This window comes from Arachis stenosperma, chromosome 7, assembly GCF_014773155.1.
Source record: "Arachis stenosperma cultivar V10309 chromosome 7, arast.V10309.gnm1.PFL2, whole genome shotgun sequence".
NCBI lineage: Eukaryota > Viridiplantae > Streptophyta > Magnoliopsida > Fabales > Fabaceae > Arachis > Arachis stenosperma.
The window spans coordinates 2,837,680-2,859,719 of record NC_080383.1 but is presented as its reverse complement, the minus strand read 5'-3'; the positions used below and the strand labels follow the sequence as shown (position 1 = coordinate 2,859,719).

General features: G+C 34.7%; 1 protein-coding gene across 1 annotated transcript; it reads left to right on the top strand.

The window, feature by feature from the left end:
* The first annotated feature begins 18,998 nt into the window (after positions 1 to 18,998).
* On the top strand, positions 18,999 to 21,978 carry LOC130940591 (uncharacterized). The gene is made up of 6 exons (XM_057868779.1): positions 18,999 to 19,265; positions 19,855 to 19,982; positions 20,280 to 20,449; positions 20,580 to 20,657; positions 21,057 to 21,201; positions 21,305 to 21,978. The coding sequence occupies exons 1-6, from the start codon at positions 19,148 to 19,150 to the stop codon at positions 21,719 to 21,721; spliced, it is 1,056 nt and encodes a 351-aa protein (XP_057724762.1). The 5' UTR covers positions 18,999 to 19,147; the 3' UTR covers positions 21,722 to 21,978.
* The last annotated feature ends 62 nt before the right edge of the window (positions 21,979 to 22,040 follow it).

Sequence of the window (22,040 nt, the reverse complement as noted above, 5' to 3'; positions counted from 1 at the left end):
TGAATGCTTCCTTAAATCATTAAATGAGTGACTGCTGCCAACCAGCCTTAGCTTAGAGGGCATTCTGCTCCTTTTCTATTTCAAAGATCTTTGATTAATAACGATTTAATGGTGTGAGATTTTATTTAATGGTTTATTTTTTTTTATTGATTACATATTGATCAGAATTTAATAAAATTGTTGGTCTCGTAGACTTTTTCATTCCTACCAATTACAACCAAGAAGAAAAAAAACTTATACTTTATTTTATTCTAAACTTATATTCATAAAAAAACTTTTATTTTATTCTTTTATGATAATTTATTTCGATTATAATTTTATTTTAAGAGTTATATTTTGTATTCTATAAAAATACAAATACTTTTGTGATCATTAATAATTTATGATTTGTTTTCGAGTTTTTGAAATTAAAAATATATAACAAATTTTTAATTAAATATACCAAAAAATACTAGTATCTTATAATTTTATAAAATATTATTAATATTGTTATATTTTTTTATGTAGTTCTCATACCAAAAATAAAATTACTAAAAAAATCTATATTTTATATATATATTGATAAAATCATAAAAAAATTCAGTAATTACATATCATACATAAATTGTTTTTATGTAGTAAAAAAATAATATAAAAAATTAAAAAATTATATAAAATTTAACTTCTACATATCAAAATTTTTAGATTTATCTCTGTTTACCTACATATTCTTTTTCTTTTAAAATAAGTGTTTCTTCTTAAAAGTTATTAACGAAAACTTTTATGTGTATTTAATTAATATATTACATGTATTTTTGTATTTTTAAATATATTTTTACTTTTAATATTAAAAGTGATACATCAGAAATGAATAAAAATAGAAATTTAGCTTTCATATCATGAAAAATCTACACAAAAGTGTAAAAAATGTTATAAACATGATTTTTTTATTAGTTTGAGATATGCTAGTTTTTAATATTTTTTAAAAGAAATTCAAAAAGACATCTCTCTTAAGAGGAAAAAGTTATACCATAATGATGGTAGTAGATATAAATGGCCAAATGGGCCACTGATGGGTCATAGTGACAAGAGGAGTCGAAGCCACATAAATATAGGTGACTGCTCATTATTAGCTAGTTGTCGGAGTAAATTTTAGAATATTAAATTTAATAGTGTTTATAGAATTTTCTAAAGTATTTATTCTAGATGATTTTGGAATGTTTTAGAATATTTTAAAAAATTTTGGAATATTTTAAAAAATTTTAGAATATTGGTCATAAAGTATTTTAAAAGAGTGTGAATGTATATAGGAATATAAAAAGTAGTATAGAAAAATTTAAAAGTATTTAGAAAGTTATGGTGTGATAGATATTTGTAAAGAAGGTTCTAGATGATTAATCTTGACCATTGATTATATTTAATTCTAACTATCTATTAAAGAGGTGGATGGCTATAAATAGAAGGTAAGAGTTAGTGTGAGATGTGTGTGTGAATCACTTGTAACAAATACTTTGAGTAATAAAGTGTTCTTCTACCAAAGCTTCATTTCTCTTGTGTTCTCTTTTATTCTTAGTTTTCTTGCTAAGTAAAAAGGGTTAGGGCGTTAGGATGATTTAGTTTTAGTTTAAGAAGTTGAGTAAGTTTAAATACCGACATAATAGCATTGGAATGTGTTCAAGACCATAATATAGTACTCAATTATTTATTAAAAATACTATTCATACATTTATATTAAAATTAGTTGCTATCATTAACTATTAACATAATTATATATAAATATTTATATAATTTAATTTATTTTTATATTAATAACTAATTTTACTGACTAATTTGAGTGTATATTTAATATAATCAATTATTCATGTAAGTAATATTAATGGATATTTGTCTTTGCCATGCGAATCTTTTTAAGTTTTTATTTTTAGTTGTGGACCATTATTAAAAGGGGGGAAACATGGATAAATTAAAATGACACGTGTGAATCCATAATAATACTATAACAATCATGATATTTTGTCTTTTTTTTTGTGCCTAATCTAGTTATTTTGACTAATTCAAGAAGATAGTAGCAGCCTAGCAGTTGAACAATAATAAAAATTTCAGTTCAATTCAATGAATTTTAAGTTGGGTCAAGTCATTTGGGAAAAACGTACCGAAACAAAGAAAACTGTTTAGAGTTGGTAGAATTAAATATGATAGAGAATTAGAGATGGATACATCCATATATCTGATTTTTATCAAGTTGTTTTTGTTTATGATTTCTGTTAGCATGATTTTAATTTTATATTTAAATTTTTTTTGTTCTTTATAAGAATCAATTATTTTACAAAATACTCCAACTATTAATTCCAATTTCATATTCTCATGTAAGTATGGCTTTATTCTTTTAAGTTTTGTAAACTCTTTTTCAACTTAAAAAATAATAGTCATTGTTTATATTATTTTATCGATTATTTTAAAATATAAAAAAAAGTTTTTTTTTTAATTTAGTTTTATCATATTTATAATTTTTGAATATTTATTTTGGTCTTTTATATTTTAATATTGATTTAATTTTTTTATATTTTCTTTTTTTCATATCGTTTGTAATGCATGTTCTAATTAACAAACTTATAATTCATGATTTTTTGTTTAAATAATTATTAGTAGTAGTTGTTAGCTTTCTCAAACTTCTGAACATTATAATTAGGATTAGTAGAAATTCAATTTACTAAAATACATAACAATTTTTTTGTTCATCTATTTCTTTTTTTGTTTATGAACCGTCGCTGCTCCTTCTTTATATTTGTTCTTTATGTTTCTGGATTTAATTTTATCACTTATTTTTCTTGAATTTGTTAAAATCTCATATTATGGTTTACTTTATTATAATACTCTCTTTTGTAGTAAGAGACAAGATATTTTCTTTGTTCTTGATACGTTACCTGTATCCTCGGTCGCCCGGCATACTCGGCATACGACTACCTGAGGCTAACGTCACATTAAACAAACTCGGAACAAAAGCAGATAAGCTCGGCTTCACCTAATCGAATAAAAAGACACGTGCATTATGAAGCTCGGTCCCATATCAGCCGTCCGAAAATTCCGGCACACGATCAGAACCGAAACAGCATCACCCAACGGAAAATAAGAAACGTGCCCAACTGGCTTATAGCACCAAAACCGAATATCTTAACCAACCTATAAACTAGGACTTATCCATATGGAAATGGTAAAACAATCTCTATAAATCCGGACTAATAGTCTCAGCTGAGATCAAGTTAAACTACCAGTTTTCACACTCACTTAACCACTCTCAGTCTCTTACTTTTTACTCTAAGTTCACCTATCTCCCTCTCACTTAATTATTCTCTCTCTCTCTTTCCTGAGACTGTCACTGACTTGAGCGTCGGAATATCTTTTGCAGGTATTCCCGCCGCGGTGTTTGGTCTTGGCCGACGTAAAGCTCTTCCTCTCGGCTGACGACTTGCTTGGAAGTGCTTAAGCTCGGCCTCCCAGTGTTCGGACGAATCACTTGGCGCCCACCGTGGGGCCCGGAGTACATCTAACCCCACTTTTTTCTTTGTTTAGTCTTCTACCCTATTTTGCAGGATTCCCGATCCTCGAACATGGCTGACAAGGAAAGCCCACAACTCTCACAGGATGACCTCTTAGCTCGAATCGCCGAGCTGCAGGCGGAAGTACGAAGAATAGCCGAGTTGTCTACGTAGAACAATGGAGAAAGCTCCAAAAACTCGGCTCAAGGTGCTACAGATCCCTTGAACATCGCCCCGCCAAAGGAGAAGCTCACCCTCGACAACCCCTTCTCCGAGGAGATCACAAATTATCAGATGCCGAAAAACTTTACTCTCCCGACCGCACTGGAACCGTACAAAGGGTTCGGCGACCCCCGAGCCCACATAAAAAAGTTCCAGTCAATGATGTTTTTCAACGGCCCTAAGAACGAGCCCGTCCTTTGCCGAGCATTCCCGACCTACCTCGACGGCGCTGCATTGCTCTGGTTCTCCAAACTCCCTGAGGGATCAATTTCCTCTTTTGAAGATCTTGCCAGATCATTCATCGATTACTTTGCCGCGTCGAGAATCTACGTGCACAGATCGGACTATCTCGGCACCATCAAGCAAGGCCAGCATGAGAGCCTGAAAGACTACCTGACCAGGTTCGCTGACGCCACCATGGAGATCCAAGACTTGGACCCAGCTGTTCACCTGCACGCCCTCAAAGCCGGACTCAGACCTGGTAAATTCCGGGAGACCATCGCCGTAACAAAGCCGAGGACCCTAGAGGAGTTCCGAGAAAGGGCGGCAGGTCAAATGGAAATCGAAGAACTTCGAGAAGCCCAAAAATCTGACAAACAACCAAATCGAAGAGACGAAGAAAGAACTTTCAGATCGCCAGTCAACAGGGACAGTAAGAAACCCTCCAAGCCTGCCTCAAAGTACAACACATACACCAGATTTAATACCAGAAGAGAAAACATTATCAGAGAAATCCTCAACGCCAAAATCATAAAACCACCAGCCCGAGCAGGAAACTACCAGGACCAAAGGTTCGTAGATAAGACGAAGCATTGCGCTTTCCACCGAAAATTCGGCCACACTACGGATGACTGCATCGTCGCGAAGGACCTCCTGGAAAGGCTAGCACGCCAAGGACTCTTGGACAAATATATCGAGACCCGAAAGGGCAGAGGAGGAAATTCGGACAGAATAGAGCATAAGCAAGCAAGGGCCGACGACAAAGAAAAGAAGTCGACGCCTGATCCGCCAAGAGGAGTCATCAACCATATATCAGGAGGATTCGCAGGCGGAGGAAAAACAAGTTCGGCCAGGAAAAGGAGCTACAGAGCAATGTTGGCAATCGAAGGAACCATACAACCAAGGATGGACAAAGAACCAGATGCGACAATATCCTTCACCCAAGCAGATTTCAAATCGGCAAGCCCTAACCTCGACGACCCTGTGGTGATTTCAATCCAAGTCGGAGAATTGTTGGTAAGAAAGACACTATTAGATCCAGGTAGTAGTGCTAATGTTTTATTTTACTCTACCTTCATGAAAATGAAATTATCTAAAAAATTAATACAACCTTCTTCTGGAGAGCTAATTGGGTTCTCCGGAGAGAGAGTCCCTATCATGGGACACATATGGCTAAAGACCACAATGGGAGAAATCCCTATGTCAAAGTCAATGGATATTCAATACTTAATAGTAAACTGTTACAGCCCTTACAATATTATACTCGGGAGACCTGCCTTGAATATATTCAGGGCAGTGGTGTCCACATTACACTTGTGTGTCAAGTTCCCAGTGCAGGAAAACAAGATCGCTACAGTACACGCCGATCATCGAGAAGCTCGGCAATGCTACAACGCTGGTTTAAAACTAGTCCAAACAAAGCAGGAAGCTCGGCCCCAAGTCCAAGCAATTCACACGTCCGCCAGCTCGGCGACACTTGCCGACCTAGACCCTAGGGAAGACCTCGGCGAAAGACCTCGGCCAATGGACAACCTTCAACAAGTAACACTAACAGCAGACGAAGAGCAATGCACATATGTTGGAGAAGCGTTAGAAGGGGCAGAACGAGCAAGACTCATTCAAATACTGCGTAAGAACGCCGACCTTTTCGCATGGACACCAGATGACATTCCCGGGATAAACCCCGAAGTCATCTGCCACAAGCTAGCAATCGACAAAACAATCCGACCAGTCGCACAGAAGAAAAGGAACCTCGGAGAGGAGAAAAAACAAGCAGCACTTGAAGAGACCCAAAAGCTCCTCAATGCAGGTTTTATAAGAGAGATTCGCTTCACCACATGGCTGTCCAACGTGGTAATGGTAAGAAAGAGTTCAGGTAAATGGCGCATGTGCGTCGACTTTACAAATTTAAATAAAGCCTGTCCTAAAGATGCATATCCATTGCCTTGCATTGATAAATTAGTTGATAACGCCTCTGGTTTCAAGGCTTTGAGTTTTATGGATGCATACTCTGGCTACAACCAGATCCTGATGCACCCAGAAGACCAAAGCAAAACGGCTTTTATAACAGAACATGGAAATTTTTGTTACAAGGTAATGCCCTTTGGCCTAAAGAATGCAGGTGCGACGTATCAAAGACTAATGGACAAGGTATTCCAAAAACAGATAGGCCGCAATATGGAGGTCTATGTAGATGACATGGTAGCAAAAACACCCTTGCAAGGGTCGCATTGTGACGACTTAGTAGAGATCTTCAGGCAACTCCGAGCATATAACAATAGACTTAACCCAGACAAATGTGCGTTCGGAGTACAAGGAGGGAAGTTCCTTGGATTCATGTTAACATCTCGAGGCATCGAGGCCAACCCATAAAAATGCAAGGCCGTACTGAACATGACAAGCCCAAAAACGGTGAAAGAAGTCCAGCAACTTGCAGGACGAATAGCTGCCCTGTCACGGTTCCTGCCTGCAGTGGCAAACCGATCTTATCACTTTTTTCAGACATTCTCTAAAGGCAAGAAGTTCAACTGGACAGACGAATGTGAGAACGCTTTTACCGAACTTAAACAACACCTCACATCACCACCAATCCTCCAAAGACCAGAGACAGGTAAGCCGCTATATTTATACCTATCAGTATCTAATCATGCTGTAAGCTCGGTTTTAATAACAGAAACAGGAAGAAACCAAAGCCCAGTATACTTCATCAGTAGGGTGCTACAACCAACAGCAAGAAGACTGCGGCACTATTTCCAGAGCCACACAATCATAGTACGAACGAACCAACCACTAAGGCAGATACTAACCAGACCCGAGCTCGCCGGCAGATTAATAAAATGGTCGGTCGAGCTCTCCGAGTTCGACATTCAGTATGAATCAAGGAAAACACTGAAGTCACAGGTGCTAGCCGACTTTATATCAGAAATGACCAATGACACACATAATACAGAGGTCAGTTGGAGCATGCATGTGGATGGAGCCTCAAATAAAGAAGGCAGTGGAGCAGGAATTCTACTAAAGGAAGGAGACAAAGTGGTGGCCGAGCAGTCACTACAGTTCCGTTTCAACGCTAGCAACAATCAGGCAGAATATGAGGCCCTACTCGCTGGATTAAAGCTCGCCCTACAACTGCAAATACCTCGAATAACAGCCTACTGCGACTCTTCGTTAGTGGTACATCAAATAAAGGGCGAATTCCAGGTAAAAGATCCTTTGTTAGAGAAATATTGGCTCATAACAAAGGATCTGATTTCAAAATTTAAAGAATTTGATATTATTCATGTAAACCGAGAACAAAACACCAGGGCCGATGTGTTATCTAAGTTAGCCACAACTCGGCAAGCCGAAAACACATCGGCACTATCCCAGCTAACACTTGATAAACCAAGTTTTGAGCAGGATACAATTCTGAGTATTACACAGGTCCCAGATTGGCGAGCATCTTTTTTCGATTACATCAATACAGGCACCATTCCAAATGATGAGCCAAACTTGTTGCTCTTCCGAAGAAGAGCAAGTTTCTATACAGTGCTCGGAAACACCCTATACAGACGAGGACATTCACAATCATTGCTCAAGTGCATCAGCAAGGAGGAAGCCGAGGAGGTTATGGCCGAAACACATGAAGGAGTCTGCGGCAACCATATCGGTGGCCGAGCATTAGCAGCAAAGATCCTGCGAACAGGATATTATTGGCCGACGATAAAACGGGACTGCATCTCCAAAGTCAAGGCATGTGATAATTGTCAAAAGCATGCCACCCTCTCGGAGACCCCAGCCGAAGAACTCCATACCACAGAGGTAAGCTGGCCTTTCGATAGGTGGGGATTAGATATCCTCGGACCTTTCCCGAAAGCGCCAGGCCAGGTAAAGTTCCTTTTGGTTTCAATAGATTATTTTTCTAAGTGGATAGAGGCACAACCACTAGCACACATAACGGCAGAAAAAGTACGATCTTTTCTATGGAAAAATATCATATGCAGATACGGTATCCCAAGAGAGATAATCTCGGATAACGGGAGACAATTTACAGATCATAAGCTCGCCACCTTTCTAACAAACTTTAACATCAAACACCATTTCAGCTCGGTAGAGCACCCGCAAACTAACGGACAAGTTGAATCGGCTAACAGAATTATCTTGCAGGGGTTAAAGAAAAAGCTCGGCGACGCTAAGGGAGAATGGGCCGACCTCATTCCAGAAATTCTATGGAGTTACAATACCACCATTCAATCTGCCACAGGAGAGACTCCTTTCAAACTGGTATATGGCGCAGAAGCACTTATCCCAGTAGAGGTCAGCGTCCCAACATTAAGGACCGAGCTCTACGATGAAACAAGTAACCTACAAGCTCGGACAGCCGAGTTGGACCTTGTAGAAGAAGAAAGAGATATTTCCGCCATAAAGCAACGAGCCAGGAAACAATACCTAGAGCAACGACACAACAGAAAAGTAGTTCACAGGTCTTTCAACAATGGAGACCTCGTACTCAGACGCACAGAAGAAGCCCGAAAACCTCCGGCACATGGCAAATTGGCGGCGAACTGGGAAGGGCCTTTCCGAGTTCTCCAAAGTCTCGGAAAGGGGGCTTACAAGCTCGAAACCCTTCAAGGAGACCAACTTCCAGGAACATGGAACATCTCCTCCTTAAGGAAATATCAGTCATGATGTAATCTGTAATTTGCGAATGATGGTACTCTATTTCCCCTCCGAAGGTTTTCTCCCAAAATACATGGGTTTTACTCGGAGAGGGTTTTAACGAGGCCGGACGCAACAAATCATTGTACTCACACAACCTATTGAGCAATCAAAACGATTCACATTTTGACAGTTAAACAAGTCAAAAACCTAACATCACAATCTGAGCTTATTTCTCGGAAAACCTCCACCACAAAAACAAGTCAAAATTTTCCTAACATACTAATCCGAGCTTCATACTCGGAATTCAACATGCGCATGCCGAGCATAATACTCGGACAAGTACATACTGACATTTCCCGGGCTTCTAACAAATGAGCATTTAAAATTAATCCGAGCTTAATAGTCGGAGAACAATGCGCGCATTCCGATAATAATACTCGGAGAAGCACATGCAAAATACAACAGACAAATTATTCCGAGCGAAGCCTAAGGGATAATCAAAACATCCTAATCAACAGATCAACCAAACAAAGAATGGTTTCAACCACCGTCAGTAAACACAAAGCAGTCATTTTTCTCATAACGGCACACCAATATGGTCTAACCAAAATATATATCGCATTAATCAAAGCTATTTGTTCCAAACCGAGCTATATACTCGGAACACAAAACATCACTGTTAAACATTCAGGAAGAAGTTCAAAGACAAAATAGTAACAAGTTCCAAAGATACAACAAGCATTAACAAATACTAAGAAACTACTCTATCTTATCGCCTATGCTGGATCCCTCACTCTCACTTCCAGCAACACCATCATCTTCCACAAGTTCACCATCAACAACAACCTTCATAACATCGAGCTTTGAAGGGTCAGCCTCGGGATACAACACCTTGACTTGAGAAACAGCGCGATCGAAACCCTGGGCAAAGGCCTCATAAACCCCGCCTTCTAACTATTTGATCCGAGCAGACAACTGATCAACCTCAGACTTCATGTTCTGCAAAGAAGCCTCGTGCAGTTTCCGCTCCTCAGTAAATTCAAGCTCTCTCTTCTCAATGGAGGAAGACAGCTCAACAATTTTCTCATCCATTTTCTGGATAATTCCAGATAACTCTTCAACACGAGTAGCCTCTTTTTCCTCTCGCTCTAAAGCAAGTTCCTGAGAACGACCAATAGCGACAATGCGAGCGCCAATCACCTACAAAATAAGAAAATAAATAAGTAAACACCAGCTAGAATTCAAAAAGAACAACAAAGTAACCCATACCTGCAGAAACCGACTGACACCTGCTCGACCAACATCATCAATCCTCTTCATATCGTCGGGAAAACAGCAGAGCTCGTCAGCCATGACACCAAAAGGATACAGCTTCGCCCACAAAGATCTGCCATGATCGTCCTTATCATACCCATGAAGCTTCTTCTGCGATTCGTAAGCAGACTCCACCATTTGTAGTATTAGCGACGACTCACCCTTACCATCCAGCACTTCAGCAAGGCCACCTTTGCCTTGACCCCTCTTTCGCTTCGACCTCGGCCCAGGACCGTACTGGGTTACCACAGCAGCAACACCTCTTCCCACATTAGAGGAAACCTCTTTCTCACTCTTTTTACGCTGACTGAAAAAGGACTTCAACCCGGCAGTGGTAATGGCAGGGGCCTTCTCGGCTACAGATGAAAAACAACCAAGCTAAGACACAGCAAAATAAGCAAGAATACAAAACAAACATAACAAAACACAATTACCTATATGCTTATAAACTGCTTGCCTATCGGAATCCCATTTCAACATCTCGGCAACTGACAACAAACCCTTCGGACCCAAAGACTTAAACAGGAAATCCATGACAATATCATCATCAAGTAACCTATCATCTACATCCAGGGCTTGGTAGGGCTTAGCACACCAAAACAAAGGAAACCTTTCAACCAGATGCTCGTTCAAATAGAAGGGAAAGTCCTCCGGGACGCTCCTAACCTTAACGAACATTGACTTGAAATCCTTAAACGAAGACTTATACAAACCAAACACTGCCCTACGAGGATAGCTACTGAGATTTACCCACAAACCCCTGTTTACCCCCTTCGCCTGGAATAGAGAGAAAAACAACCTAAGAGACGGAGGACACTCTAAAAGTTCCATCAACACCTCAAAAGCTCGAACGAAGCCCCATGAGTTGGGGTGCAATTGGGTCGGGGCGCAGTTCAACCAGTACAGAACACCACACTCAAAATCGGTAAAAGGAAGCCTCACCCCCAATTCTGTGAAAAGACAACTGTACATGTAAAAATAGGACCAATCATTTAACCGGTCGCACACACGGTCCTCCTCCCCACAAGGCAGCAACTCAATCCTAATATTACTACCAGGCCTAACCCAAACACCCGATCCTAAGAGCTTCACAGACTCTTCATCATCAAATTGGGACTTGCGTTCCCTCACCTTAACGTCAACCCAGTCATATAAACCACTCACATTACAGTTCTCCATAGAAGGCAAGAAAAGAAAAAGGCAAGTAGATGAGGACAAGAGAAAGATTAGCACTGACCTTGCTTGCTCATTTCTCAGACAAAGAGAAGACAAAATCTCTATCCCAGAATACAGCAGTTGGAAATAAAAAGAAAACACAAAGTAACATACAATCCCACAAAAGAAACGGTTAATAAACCCTATGCATTTACTTCAGAACAGCAAAAAAGAGAAGCATTAAACCACTACAGAATCCAACGGACAGGGGTGCCTAGAGAAGCGGAGCGGTTTTCACATAAATCATGTCACTGGCGCGAAGAACGAAGTCACTCGCAACGCTCTGTTTTCCCAGACAGAACCAAGCCGACCTTGGGGGCTACGAAGACCATGCGCGACAAAATCGGCAACCGAGGATCCAATACTCTTGATCCGAAAGCTCGCCTTAGTCCTGTCCACACCAAGGCTAGCTTGGGGGCTATGATACGTTACCTGTATCCTCGGTCGCCCGGCATGCTCGGCATACGAATACCTGAGGCTAACGTCACATTAAACAAACTCGGAACAAAAGCAGATAAGCTCGGCTTCACCTAATCGAATAAAAAGACACGTGCATTATGAAGCTCGGTCCCATATCAGCCGTCCGAAAATCCCGGCACACGATCAGGACCGAAGCAGCATCACCCAACGGAAAATAAGAAACGTGCCCAACTGGCTTATAGCACCAAAACCGAATATCTTAACCAACCTATAAATTAGGACTTATCCATATGGAAATGGTAAAACAATCTCTATAAATCCGGACTAATAGTCTCAGCTGAGATCAAGTTAAACTACCAGTTTTCACACTCACTTAACCACTCTCAGTCTCTTACTTTTTACTCTAAGTTCACCTATCTCCCTCTCACTTAATTATTCTCTCTCTCTCTCTTTCCTGAGACTGTCACTGACTTGAGCGTCGGAGTATCTTTTGCAGGTATTCCCGCCGCGGTGTTTGGTCTTGGCCGACGTAAAGCTCTTCCTCTCGGCTGACGACTTGCTTGGAAGTGCTTAAGCTCGGCCTCCCAGTGTTCGGACGAATCAGTTCTTAAATCTTTATACGAAGTCTCTGTATCTGATAAGGCTGAATGGCGATGGATGCCGATAGAGAAGATCCAAACAAGTATGTTGCTGAGCATTAGAAAAGATGTTTTTTTTTGCTGCATTTTCAATTCCATTGAAGTCTCATCTACTTTTCCATTCAATATATTTCAGATTAACTTGTGAAAATTTTAATGTCAATTAAATATCAATGTTATACCGTCTATAGTTTTTTTTAATTCTTTCTCATATATTTTTCATATTGTAATTTAATTTTATTGACTTTTCATTTATATGTAGGCCAGATTTCATAAGTTGTGGTAATCTGTAAAATATGTTGTATAGTAGTTTTTCAAAGTGGTTTCTTGGGTATTTTTCATAAATATGCTTTTAATTTATTATCTTTTTTGGTATACTTAGTTAGTTGGTTTCTTGGTTAAAAGTCTTAGTCTTAGATTCTAATCATACCATTATGTGCTAATATGAGGTTTTTAGCAACCCAGCATTATTGGCCCAACGAAAAAGAACAGATTTTTAGATTTCGCCTTTTTAGTAACCAGGTAACCAAATATATTATAGAATATTATATCATGCATGTTAAATAAGTTTAATTACCTAACTATGAGTTCCTGATCTTTCTAATCTGAAATTGGTGTAGAGTACAACAACTCTAAAAAGAATAGTTTTGATAAATTATCAATGTCCATTCAAAATAAATAATATAATGTTTACTAATCATATATATAATGATAGTAACTTTAAAAATTCAGCATTTATTAATATGTGAAAAGATGATTCGATGTTTATGTACATGATTTGGTTTCAGAATCCACCAAGATAACAACAATTTCTTTTTTATTTTTTCTTTCAAAATTTCAGTATTTTTTTCTGGACATTCAAAAAGACCTGATATGTATTTTTTACTTAGTTACCTATTTTTGTCATGCTCATTATAAGTAGAGTTCATTTACGTGATTATTGTTCTCTTGTGTTGCTCAGTTGGTAATAATGGTAGATTTAAATGTATATATATCTCTCTTTGCTAAATAATTACGTAATATTATGTGATGCATTTTTACCATATTTTGTTAGACATGAATTAACTTTAGGAAGAAATTTGAATATAGGGTGAAAGAGCTCTTCCCCCAACTTTTGTTGAGACTCATGGTGAAGAATTAGGGACAATGTTCTATGTTATTGACGAGCTAGATAATTGTTTAGTGTTGGAGCTAAGAAAAAACAATCATCAGTTGCTCATAACTGACTACTCATTTGAACATATTAGAACTTTCTATTTAATCAATAGAGGGGCATCTGTTTAATTTAGGTATGTCAGTTTTAGAATTTTTTTTATTTCATCGTGGAATCATGACAACCAACTCATTCAAGTTCACCTTGATCCTCACTCATATGTGCCTGAGTTAATGGATTTAGAGACACTTGATAATGTATCAAGAGTGTTCCACATAAAGTATACCAGAATTGATGAGGACTCATCACCTGATGTGATGGTTCTATCTGGGTCTGAACCATCTGATAAGGAGTTTTCATCAGACGGTGATGAAAACAATGATCAAGATGGGATGGTAGTGGATAATCCGCATAATCCGATAGATTTGTCTGGTGGAAGCAGTTTATCAATGGAGCGCAACGAACAAAATAACGAGACAAATGAATTGTCTGATCATAGGTACTACTAAATGTAACTTTTTTTCTTGTATTTTGGATTTTAATTTCATGGTATAGATCGATATTTTTTAATATGGTAACTAACATGTTTAAATTATCCTGAACTAGATATACTCCAGAGGTTTATTATGAAAAGACCATCAAGACTTTGGATTTGGGTCAATCTAGATTGGTAAGTTGATCTCAAAAGAGTGATTTCTTTTATGTTTTTTTTTCTTGCAAGTTTATTAAATATTCTTCCTAAATCTATTATTCCTCGTGTATGAAAATATTATGTTTATCTTAACTATGAATTATTCATTGCAGTATTTGGGTTCTAAATTTGTTGCGTATCTTATACTATCTGGAGATGGTTCGATTTGGATGATCACTGGTCCATGCTCAAATGTAGAGAAGAATGTGTTCTTTTTTCACTTACTGAAAAGTGTAGGAAGAGGTGGAGTATGGAAGTTTGGGGTCGGGTGGAATGAATGTTGTAGAGTATACAATTTAAAGGAGGGGAACATCATTACCTTGAAACTCGACTCGATACCTAACCGCCAGATAGAGTTGTCGATTCAGCGATGTTAGGCCTCCTATGTATAACTCTGTTTAATAGATATTTTGAACTATATGTTAAGTTATTTTGGACATATTTTATTTTTTGATTAATGAACAAATTTATATATGCTGTAAATATTTTGTTTTGCTATCAATAGGTATCTTGACAATCTATATTTTTAAGATTATGCAAAATAGAAAACTACATCTTTATTAGACTTTTTTTTCTGTTTTTTAGTGTCTAATAATTTTTATTATATTTTATTATCTTACAAAATATATTATACTGTTCATTGACATATTGAATAATTATTGTATTCTATTGTTTTATTTTAATGTAGTAATAATTTTGTTGTTATCTAAATTTAATACAACATATCTATCTTTATAGAATATATTTTAATTATATTTTTAGTATTTTTTTAAAGACTTTAAATTACATAAAGCTCGTGCATTACGTGGATTATCACGTTAGTTTTGACTAATTCAAGAAGATAGTAGCAGCCTAGCAGGTGAAAAATAAAAAAAAATTTAGTTCAATTTAATGATTTTAAGTTGGGTCAAGTCATTTGGGAAAAACTGAAACAAAGAAAACTGTTTAGAGTTGGTAGAATTAAATATGATAGAGAATTAGAGATGGATACTTGGAAAAACTTTGGTCTTGCAAACATAATTCTTGCCATCTCTATTTAATTACTAAATATAAATGAGATAATATATACACACATACAAAATTAGTTATTAAATTAATTTTTATATATTTGTGTATTTACTTTATATGTATTGTTGTATATATTTTTTATTTATATTTTATATATTCTGACATCTAAATCGAATATTCAAAATTTTTATTATAAATATCTAATTTATAATATTTTTTTAATATTTTAAAATTATTTTATATTACTTTTTTATATTTTTACATATATCCACACTTTTCTAAAATTTATAATATTTTAGAGCATTCTTAATTAAATATTCTAAGATACTATACAAACATTAGTAAATGTAATATATTCAGATTTACCGTGACAACCCGCTTTAAATTTAAATTCAAATTTTAAAAATAAAATATACCACTGGAGAAAAAAAATTTCTGAAATCGATCGAATAAAAAAGATTTTTGATATTATAGTTTGGATATTGCCGACAATATAACCAGCATCAAAGTTAAATTGGCATGTGGATTTCATGAATTTGCAGGAGTCTGTATATAGGTCCCATTTGTACGTGATGATGACAAAAATGACAACGAAATTTAACTGACAAAGTTCTATACAGTATGCAAATTACTAGCTAGTACATTATTATTATTATTATTTCTCTATATATTTGAAGAAAATGTGCACATTTCCATGATATAGTTGTCGCAAACTTGAGCAATTTTCAGCTTTTGTTTAACATTAATAGTTGAAATAATTATGTAATTTAGAATTAGTTTTGAACAGTTAAACAATGTCTTTTCCAAGTCACCAAAAAAAAACAATGTCTTTTCCAAACCACAATTTTGGAATTTAATATTTATGAAAAAAGTAGATAATAAAATGAGAAAGTATGAGGAGGCAATAGAATATTTATACAATGTGTATAATGGAGGTTTATAAAATATTAGAGATATAATCATTATTGTTACATTTTTCCATCAACTGAGATTTTTGGGATGAGTGGTATCATGATATAATATTAGAACACTAAATTCGAAAGGTCAAGAGTTCGATCCTTGGTGAATCCCAAAATTAGTTTAATTTTTCAAGAAAATGTTTATTCTCACTAATAAGCGGGATCCTAATAAAATTACACACAATTATGCTTAGTGTATATTATAATCAAATAGTAAAATTAATTACTAATGTAAAGTATTTATTAAAATACAAAATATATAATAAAAATAAATTAAATTATATATGTATTTATATACAAATATATAATATTTGAGTTTGATGACTAATTTTTCATGTGCACTTAGTATTTATAAATTACAAATCAAAATGTAACTCCATTATTTTTCTTATATTTTTTTTTCTATTGGAACAAAAATGATTTTGGGCTAAGTTGGGCTGAAGCCTAGGGATGTTAAAAAAGTGATACAAGTTTTTGGCTAAACAAAAGGAGAGGTATATAGCTAAGTGAGGCCTAATTTTTTATTGACCCAAAATTATGAAACCATAGTCCCACTTACTTGATTTAGTAGACCCACATATAATATTTGTTTAATACTTTGGGCTCAACAGAAGGACTTGTTATGTTTCTGTTAAAAAATTACCTAATTTGGGTCAATACCAAAAAATAAAAAAAAATTCCAATTTGATTTAGGTACTATAAACATTAAAAAGGTGATGTATACTGTTTTAGTCTATAAAATTCTTATTATACTAATTTAATTTCTGATATATGAAAAAAGGCAATTATTCTACAATTTGATTATATTACTAATAGTATTTCTGTTAAATTCTGTCAATTTTTATTTATAATTGTGTTTAATAAAAGTGTCTTTGTGGATGTATCTAATAAAAATATCTTTTTTATGGCTGTATCTAATGAAAGTGTCTTTATAAATATATTTTCTGAATGTGTCTCTTTATACATGTATTTAAAATATAATAATTAATTATTATTGGTAATAAGTTAACAGATAATATATTGGTATTCTATATTTTTTATTATTCTAATAAAAATATCAAAAATATCTTTTTATGATAATTTTTATTTAAAAAATAATTTATTTATTTAGCTATATTTTAAAAAAAATAACATTTTTATAACATATAAAAATCAAACACTATATTTTTATCCAATAATTAAAATAAAATATCTTCACATCATGACAATCATACAATTTTCATTAAAATACTTACTATGAAAAGATACACTTTAGTTACTATTAAGGCCCAGTTTAGGTAAATAACTTAAATAAGTTTTTTTGGAAAATGAGCTTAAAACATAAGGACTTTTATTAATAGCAGCTTATAAATAAGTTATTTTATGTTTGGATTTTTAGTTATAAAAGTACTTATTTTAAAATTATAGCATTTTGATAAATAACTCAAAAGATAATTTTTTTTACAAAAGAGAATGAATATTAAAATAACGATGATAACAAATACTTTCCAATATTGAAGGTTGATTTTACATAACCTCATCACTATTATTGTGTATGATATGGTAGGTGAAAATAAAAAATAAATATAAAATGTGTGTCAATGTATATTTTATTGCTGTTTTTTATTTTTTATTTTTACTCCTATTAGAACTCTCTTCTCTTTTATTGAGGTCAAGAACTTGTTATAATTAACTATGAAAATAATAATAAGCTATAAAATTACATATGAAAAAAATAAAATTAAAACTGAAATTTCATACTACACTTGAATACAAATTTAATAATAAAAAATAGTGATAAAATGATAAAAGAAATACTTAGAAGGAATATATGCAGTAAATTGTTCATATCTAATATTGTCCGAAAATGTGGTGGAGGATCAATACTTCCATCAAATGTTTCATTACGTAAAAATGGTGAGACTTGGAACATTGTGTGAGAATGATGGTGGAAGGCCAATGCTTTTAGCAGATTTTGTGTGAAAATGGTGATGAAGGGTCAGTATTTTTCATAGAGTCAAGAAGAAAAATAGATTTTTTGTTTTAAAATTAATTTTTTTTAAGTAAGTGGTAGAATGACTTCTCGAGAAGCAAGAAGTCATATATTTCTACTTTTTCAAAAAGTTACAAATTAATTTTTCGAAAAGTTAATTTTTTTTAAAAATAGTGCCAAACACATAGATTATGACTTTTCATAATCCAAAAGAAAAAAAAAAAAGTAGCTTCTACTATTTCCTAAGCGGGCTCTAAGTCATATTTAGCAAAAAGAGAGGCTAGGACTAATTTGAAATGTTTTTTTAAATTGAGAGATTAAAGTAGTACCATTAGAATTTCATAGACCAAATCGTCATTACCTTACATTGTTTAATTTGTATTTAGTTTCTTTTTTCCTTTGACTTTGACCTTGTTTCAGAATAAAAAAATTTTATACGTTAAATAAATACTTGGTAACAGATAATTTTATCAAATAGCGAATTTATTGGTTGACTTAAATAAAGTATTGGAATTTATATTTTATTTTTTATATATATTAATCACTTATTTTTTTAAGTTAAAAATAAAATTTGAATTCAAAATCTCTAAATAAAGATAAAAAAAATTATATCATTTAAGATATAATTTGTTGGTATGTATCGGTCACTCATTAAAAATTAAATTTTCGATAAATTAATCCATTTAACTTATCAAAATAGAGAATATAATAAAGAAAAATATACACACATACCTAAAAATTATGTTAAAATTATCAAAATTTTATTTATGGAAGGAAAATAAAAAAAAGTTATTTTTGTTGGATATTTTAAAAAAATAAGAAAATTAAAATTCAGTTAAATGTGTTCAACTCGCATTCTTCTCTTCTTTTCTTTCCATGGTTTGTTAAGAAAAAACCAATATTAATATATATATATATATATATATATATATATATATATTATAAATAAAATTAAATATATTATAATTGAATCAATTAATTAAAAATATATATGAAAGGAACAGGAGGGTAAGTCAAGTCGGCATCGTGTGTTTCTATTTTTCTGAACATAAATAAACAATTTTTTTTAAATCCCTAAATACTAAGAACCTTTTTCTGGGCAATTGTATTGTATTGTGTGTGTTTGATTCAATCGTGGTTGCACATACTTGTCTCTGTTTTTTGCTGTTTGATTTTTTTGATGGATAAAGGTAAAGCTTCCAAGGAATTAGAAACCTCTCTGCAAAACCTCGATTTGAATCCCCAATCCAACGTCAAGAACAAAACTTCCATTGCAACTAACCACCATCAATTTCAAGGTAATTTGGTTTTGTATGTAATCAATTTTATTTTTTCCTGAGGTGGGGTGTTTTGTTTTTGTTTGTTTATTGGTAAAGCTTCAAACTTTCTGAGCTCTATGATGAATTGCACTTGCTTTGTTTTTAGGGTATGGTCAATGAAAATTAGAAGAAAAAAAGAGGGAGGGGGGTTGGACAATTAATTAGCTTGTGTGACAATTTCAGATTCAGTTCCAATTTACAGAAAATTTGGGAATGGTGAATAAAATTCATTTGGAGCTTTTATTGAAGTTTGATTCCATATGATTATATACCTGTTTTGATTATGGTAGCCGATGTTGTGAAAGTAGCAGATTGTATACTTAGGGATTTTCCTTTGAGGCTTAGAATCTGTGTTTGTTTATTGTGACTTGTGCTAATGATATTCAAGGAAGTTCAGTTTGAGTTTTGAACCTTAATAGGATTGTTAAAATTGTTTTATATTATTTGATGGAGCCAGTATGTATGTTCTTGGTTGTCTTGAGGTTTAGGTAGTTAACTCACGGATCATAGGTTTTGAGCCATGGCAGCGCCTTAATATGGTTCGATTTCGGGATAAAATTATATGCAGGACTACTGCCTAAGAAGATGAAGCCTCCAAGTTTGGTTAGCCTATGCATTGGAGTTATTGGAAAACATTTGGAGGATATTATTACGGATTTGCCGGAGATTGCTATCGGTTTGCCAGCTGAGATAAAGGTAGTTTTCTAGAGAATGATTCTACCTGTTAAATCTATTGATTGGTCATTTATTCATGCATATATTTCTGTAAAGAAAAATTTCGAAGTTGTAGCCTGCGCAATGCGAATGCACGTAAGAAATGTTTGTAAATTTTTTCTCTAGGAGAGCCTTTTTGTGGGTAAAAAAAAAAACTGCTTTATTGCTTAATTTCATGAACAGCTTTATTCTTAAGAATCTTTTATTGCGCTTTGTACGGAAAAAGAGATCATGCATAAGATGCATTCTTACGGTTAAAGAATTAATTCTAAATGATAGACGGCAGTGGCAGCTATTGCGAGACGGAGAAAGTTGTTGAATGATGATGTCCTGATTGCATTAGCTGATACTTCTTGGGAATACCTTGATGTCTCTGGATCAGATGTTTCCGACGTTGGCTTGATTAAAGCAGCCGAAGTATGCAGATCAATTAAAGCTCTGGATATAAGGTATAGGATTATGATTCTGTCGAAACAATTACCAAGCAAACACGTTTGCCGCCGTGTCTAGTGTGCTTTTTTTTATATTATACTTCTCTCTCTTTTTCAGAGTCACTTGATATATTGAGACTATTTGCAGCCGATGTACCAAAATCACTGCTACTGGTATATCCGAACTTGTGAAGCACTGCCGTTTATTAGAGACATTGAGATGCGGGTACGTATCTCTCATCATTCATTGTTAGTCATATTTCTATGTTATAACGTTTGCCTATTTTCAATGCTCAGAAGTTGAAAACCAGAAATTTCTTAAATGGCCCATTTTAGTATCATGTTCATATGCCGGATTTCAATAGTTCGTATAAGTAAATTGAATTCTTTAAAATGATCAAGATTCATGACATTATTACTTGCTTTTCTGTTCATAATGTCAAGATTTGACTTTGGTGCTTGATTTCTCCTCACAATGGTAACATTCTCTAAACTGGTGACTGGTGAGAGTTGTAGATAGCGAAAAGTTCTCTCTTAACCTTTTTAAAAAATAAAGTATTTCAGAAAGTGGAATTTTTTTTATGTAATTGAAGATTTAAGACAAGATTATTGGATAATGTTGCAGAGGGTGTCCGAGGAGCGATCATACAGCTCGGAGGTGCTTGAGTATATTTAAACCGAGGCTGGACTATGTCGAGGAGGATTCCTGGGAGGAGCTCGATACGAAAGAAATTTCAAGTGGCGCGCAATCACTCCGGTGGCTAGTATGGGTATGAACTATTAAATCTTTCTCTTTTGTAATTGAATGCAGATCTTTGTCCTCACTAATGCATGAGTCATGAGACGCTTAATTTTATGGTTTTCTTTCTGCAGCCAAACATCGACAATAATTCGTTAGACGAGATATCTACCGAGTGTCCGCGGATCATAGTGAACCCGAAGTCATCTCTGTTCGGGTTTATGGGAACTCAGGTTCCTTGGGAAGCGTTACGAAATACTGTATTGGATGATGTGGCTGTGAAGGATATTGATCCCAAGACATGGAGAGGGCGTGGTTTTGCAGTGAAGCCCGCTTCGCCCTCTCCTTCAACCTCCCCTGAATTATCAGTGGCCGAGAAATTCCGGCTCGCCTTTGAGGAAAGGGACAACCGGTTAGCTCCAAAGCGAGCGAAAAATGCACGGCAACACCAGCGTCGCGCAGTGCGAGAGTTAATGTTGATGAGCACAAGGGCTAAGGCAATGGTCTTGGCTTCACAAGCAAGCAAGTCTCTTCACAGCAGAAGCTCATAAAATTATCAGATCATGTGGTGTTTTATTACTCTGTATATATGTAAGAAATTTCAATAGTTCTTCACTAAATTTTTAGAAAATTTCCTTCAACAAGTTGGAAACATCACAGGCTTGAGATGAATGGAGGTGTGAGGTTTTGACAAAAGTGCAAATTTATTTGCATGCTGCTTGGTTTTGATGAAATTGATAAATTTAAGATGAAATCTAAACAGAGTACTCAGATAATTCAATATCCATTCTCTAGAGACTATTAACAATTTTTTTTCTTTTAATGTCAAATTTACAATAATAAATTAGCAAATGCTTGGTTTATATTCTT

Coding starts and splice junctions, on each gene's coding strand:
- LOC130940591 (XM_057868779.1), top strand. CDS start 19,148: ATGGATAAAGGTAAAGCTTCCAAGGAATTAGAAACCTCTCTGCAAAAC. Junction 19,983..20,279: donor GTTTGCCAGCTGAGATAAAG/GTAGTTTTCTAG, acceptor TCTAAATGATAG/ACGGCAGTGGCAGCTATTGC. Junction 20,658..21,056: donor TTAGAGACATTGAGATGCGG/GTACGTATCTCT, acceptor ATAATGTTGCAG/AGGGTGTCCGAGGAGCGATC.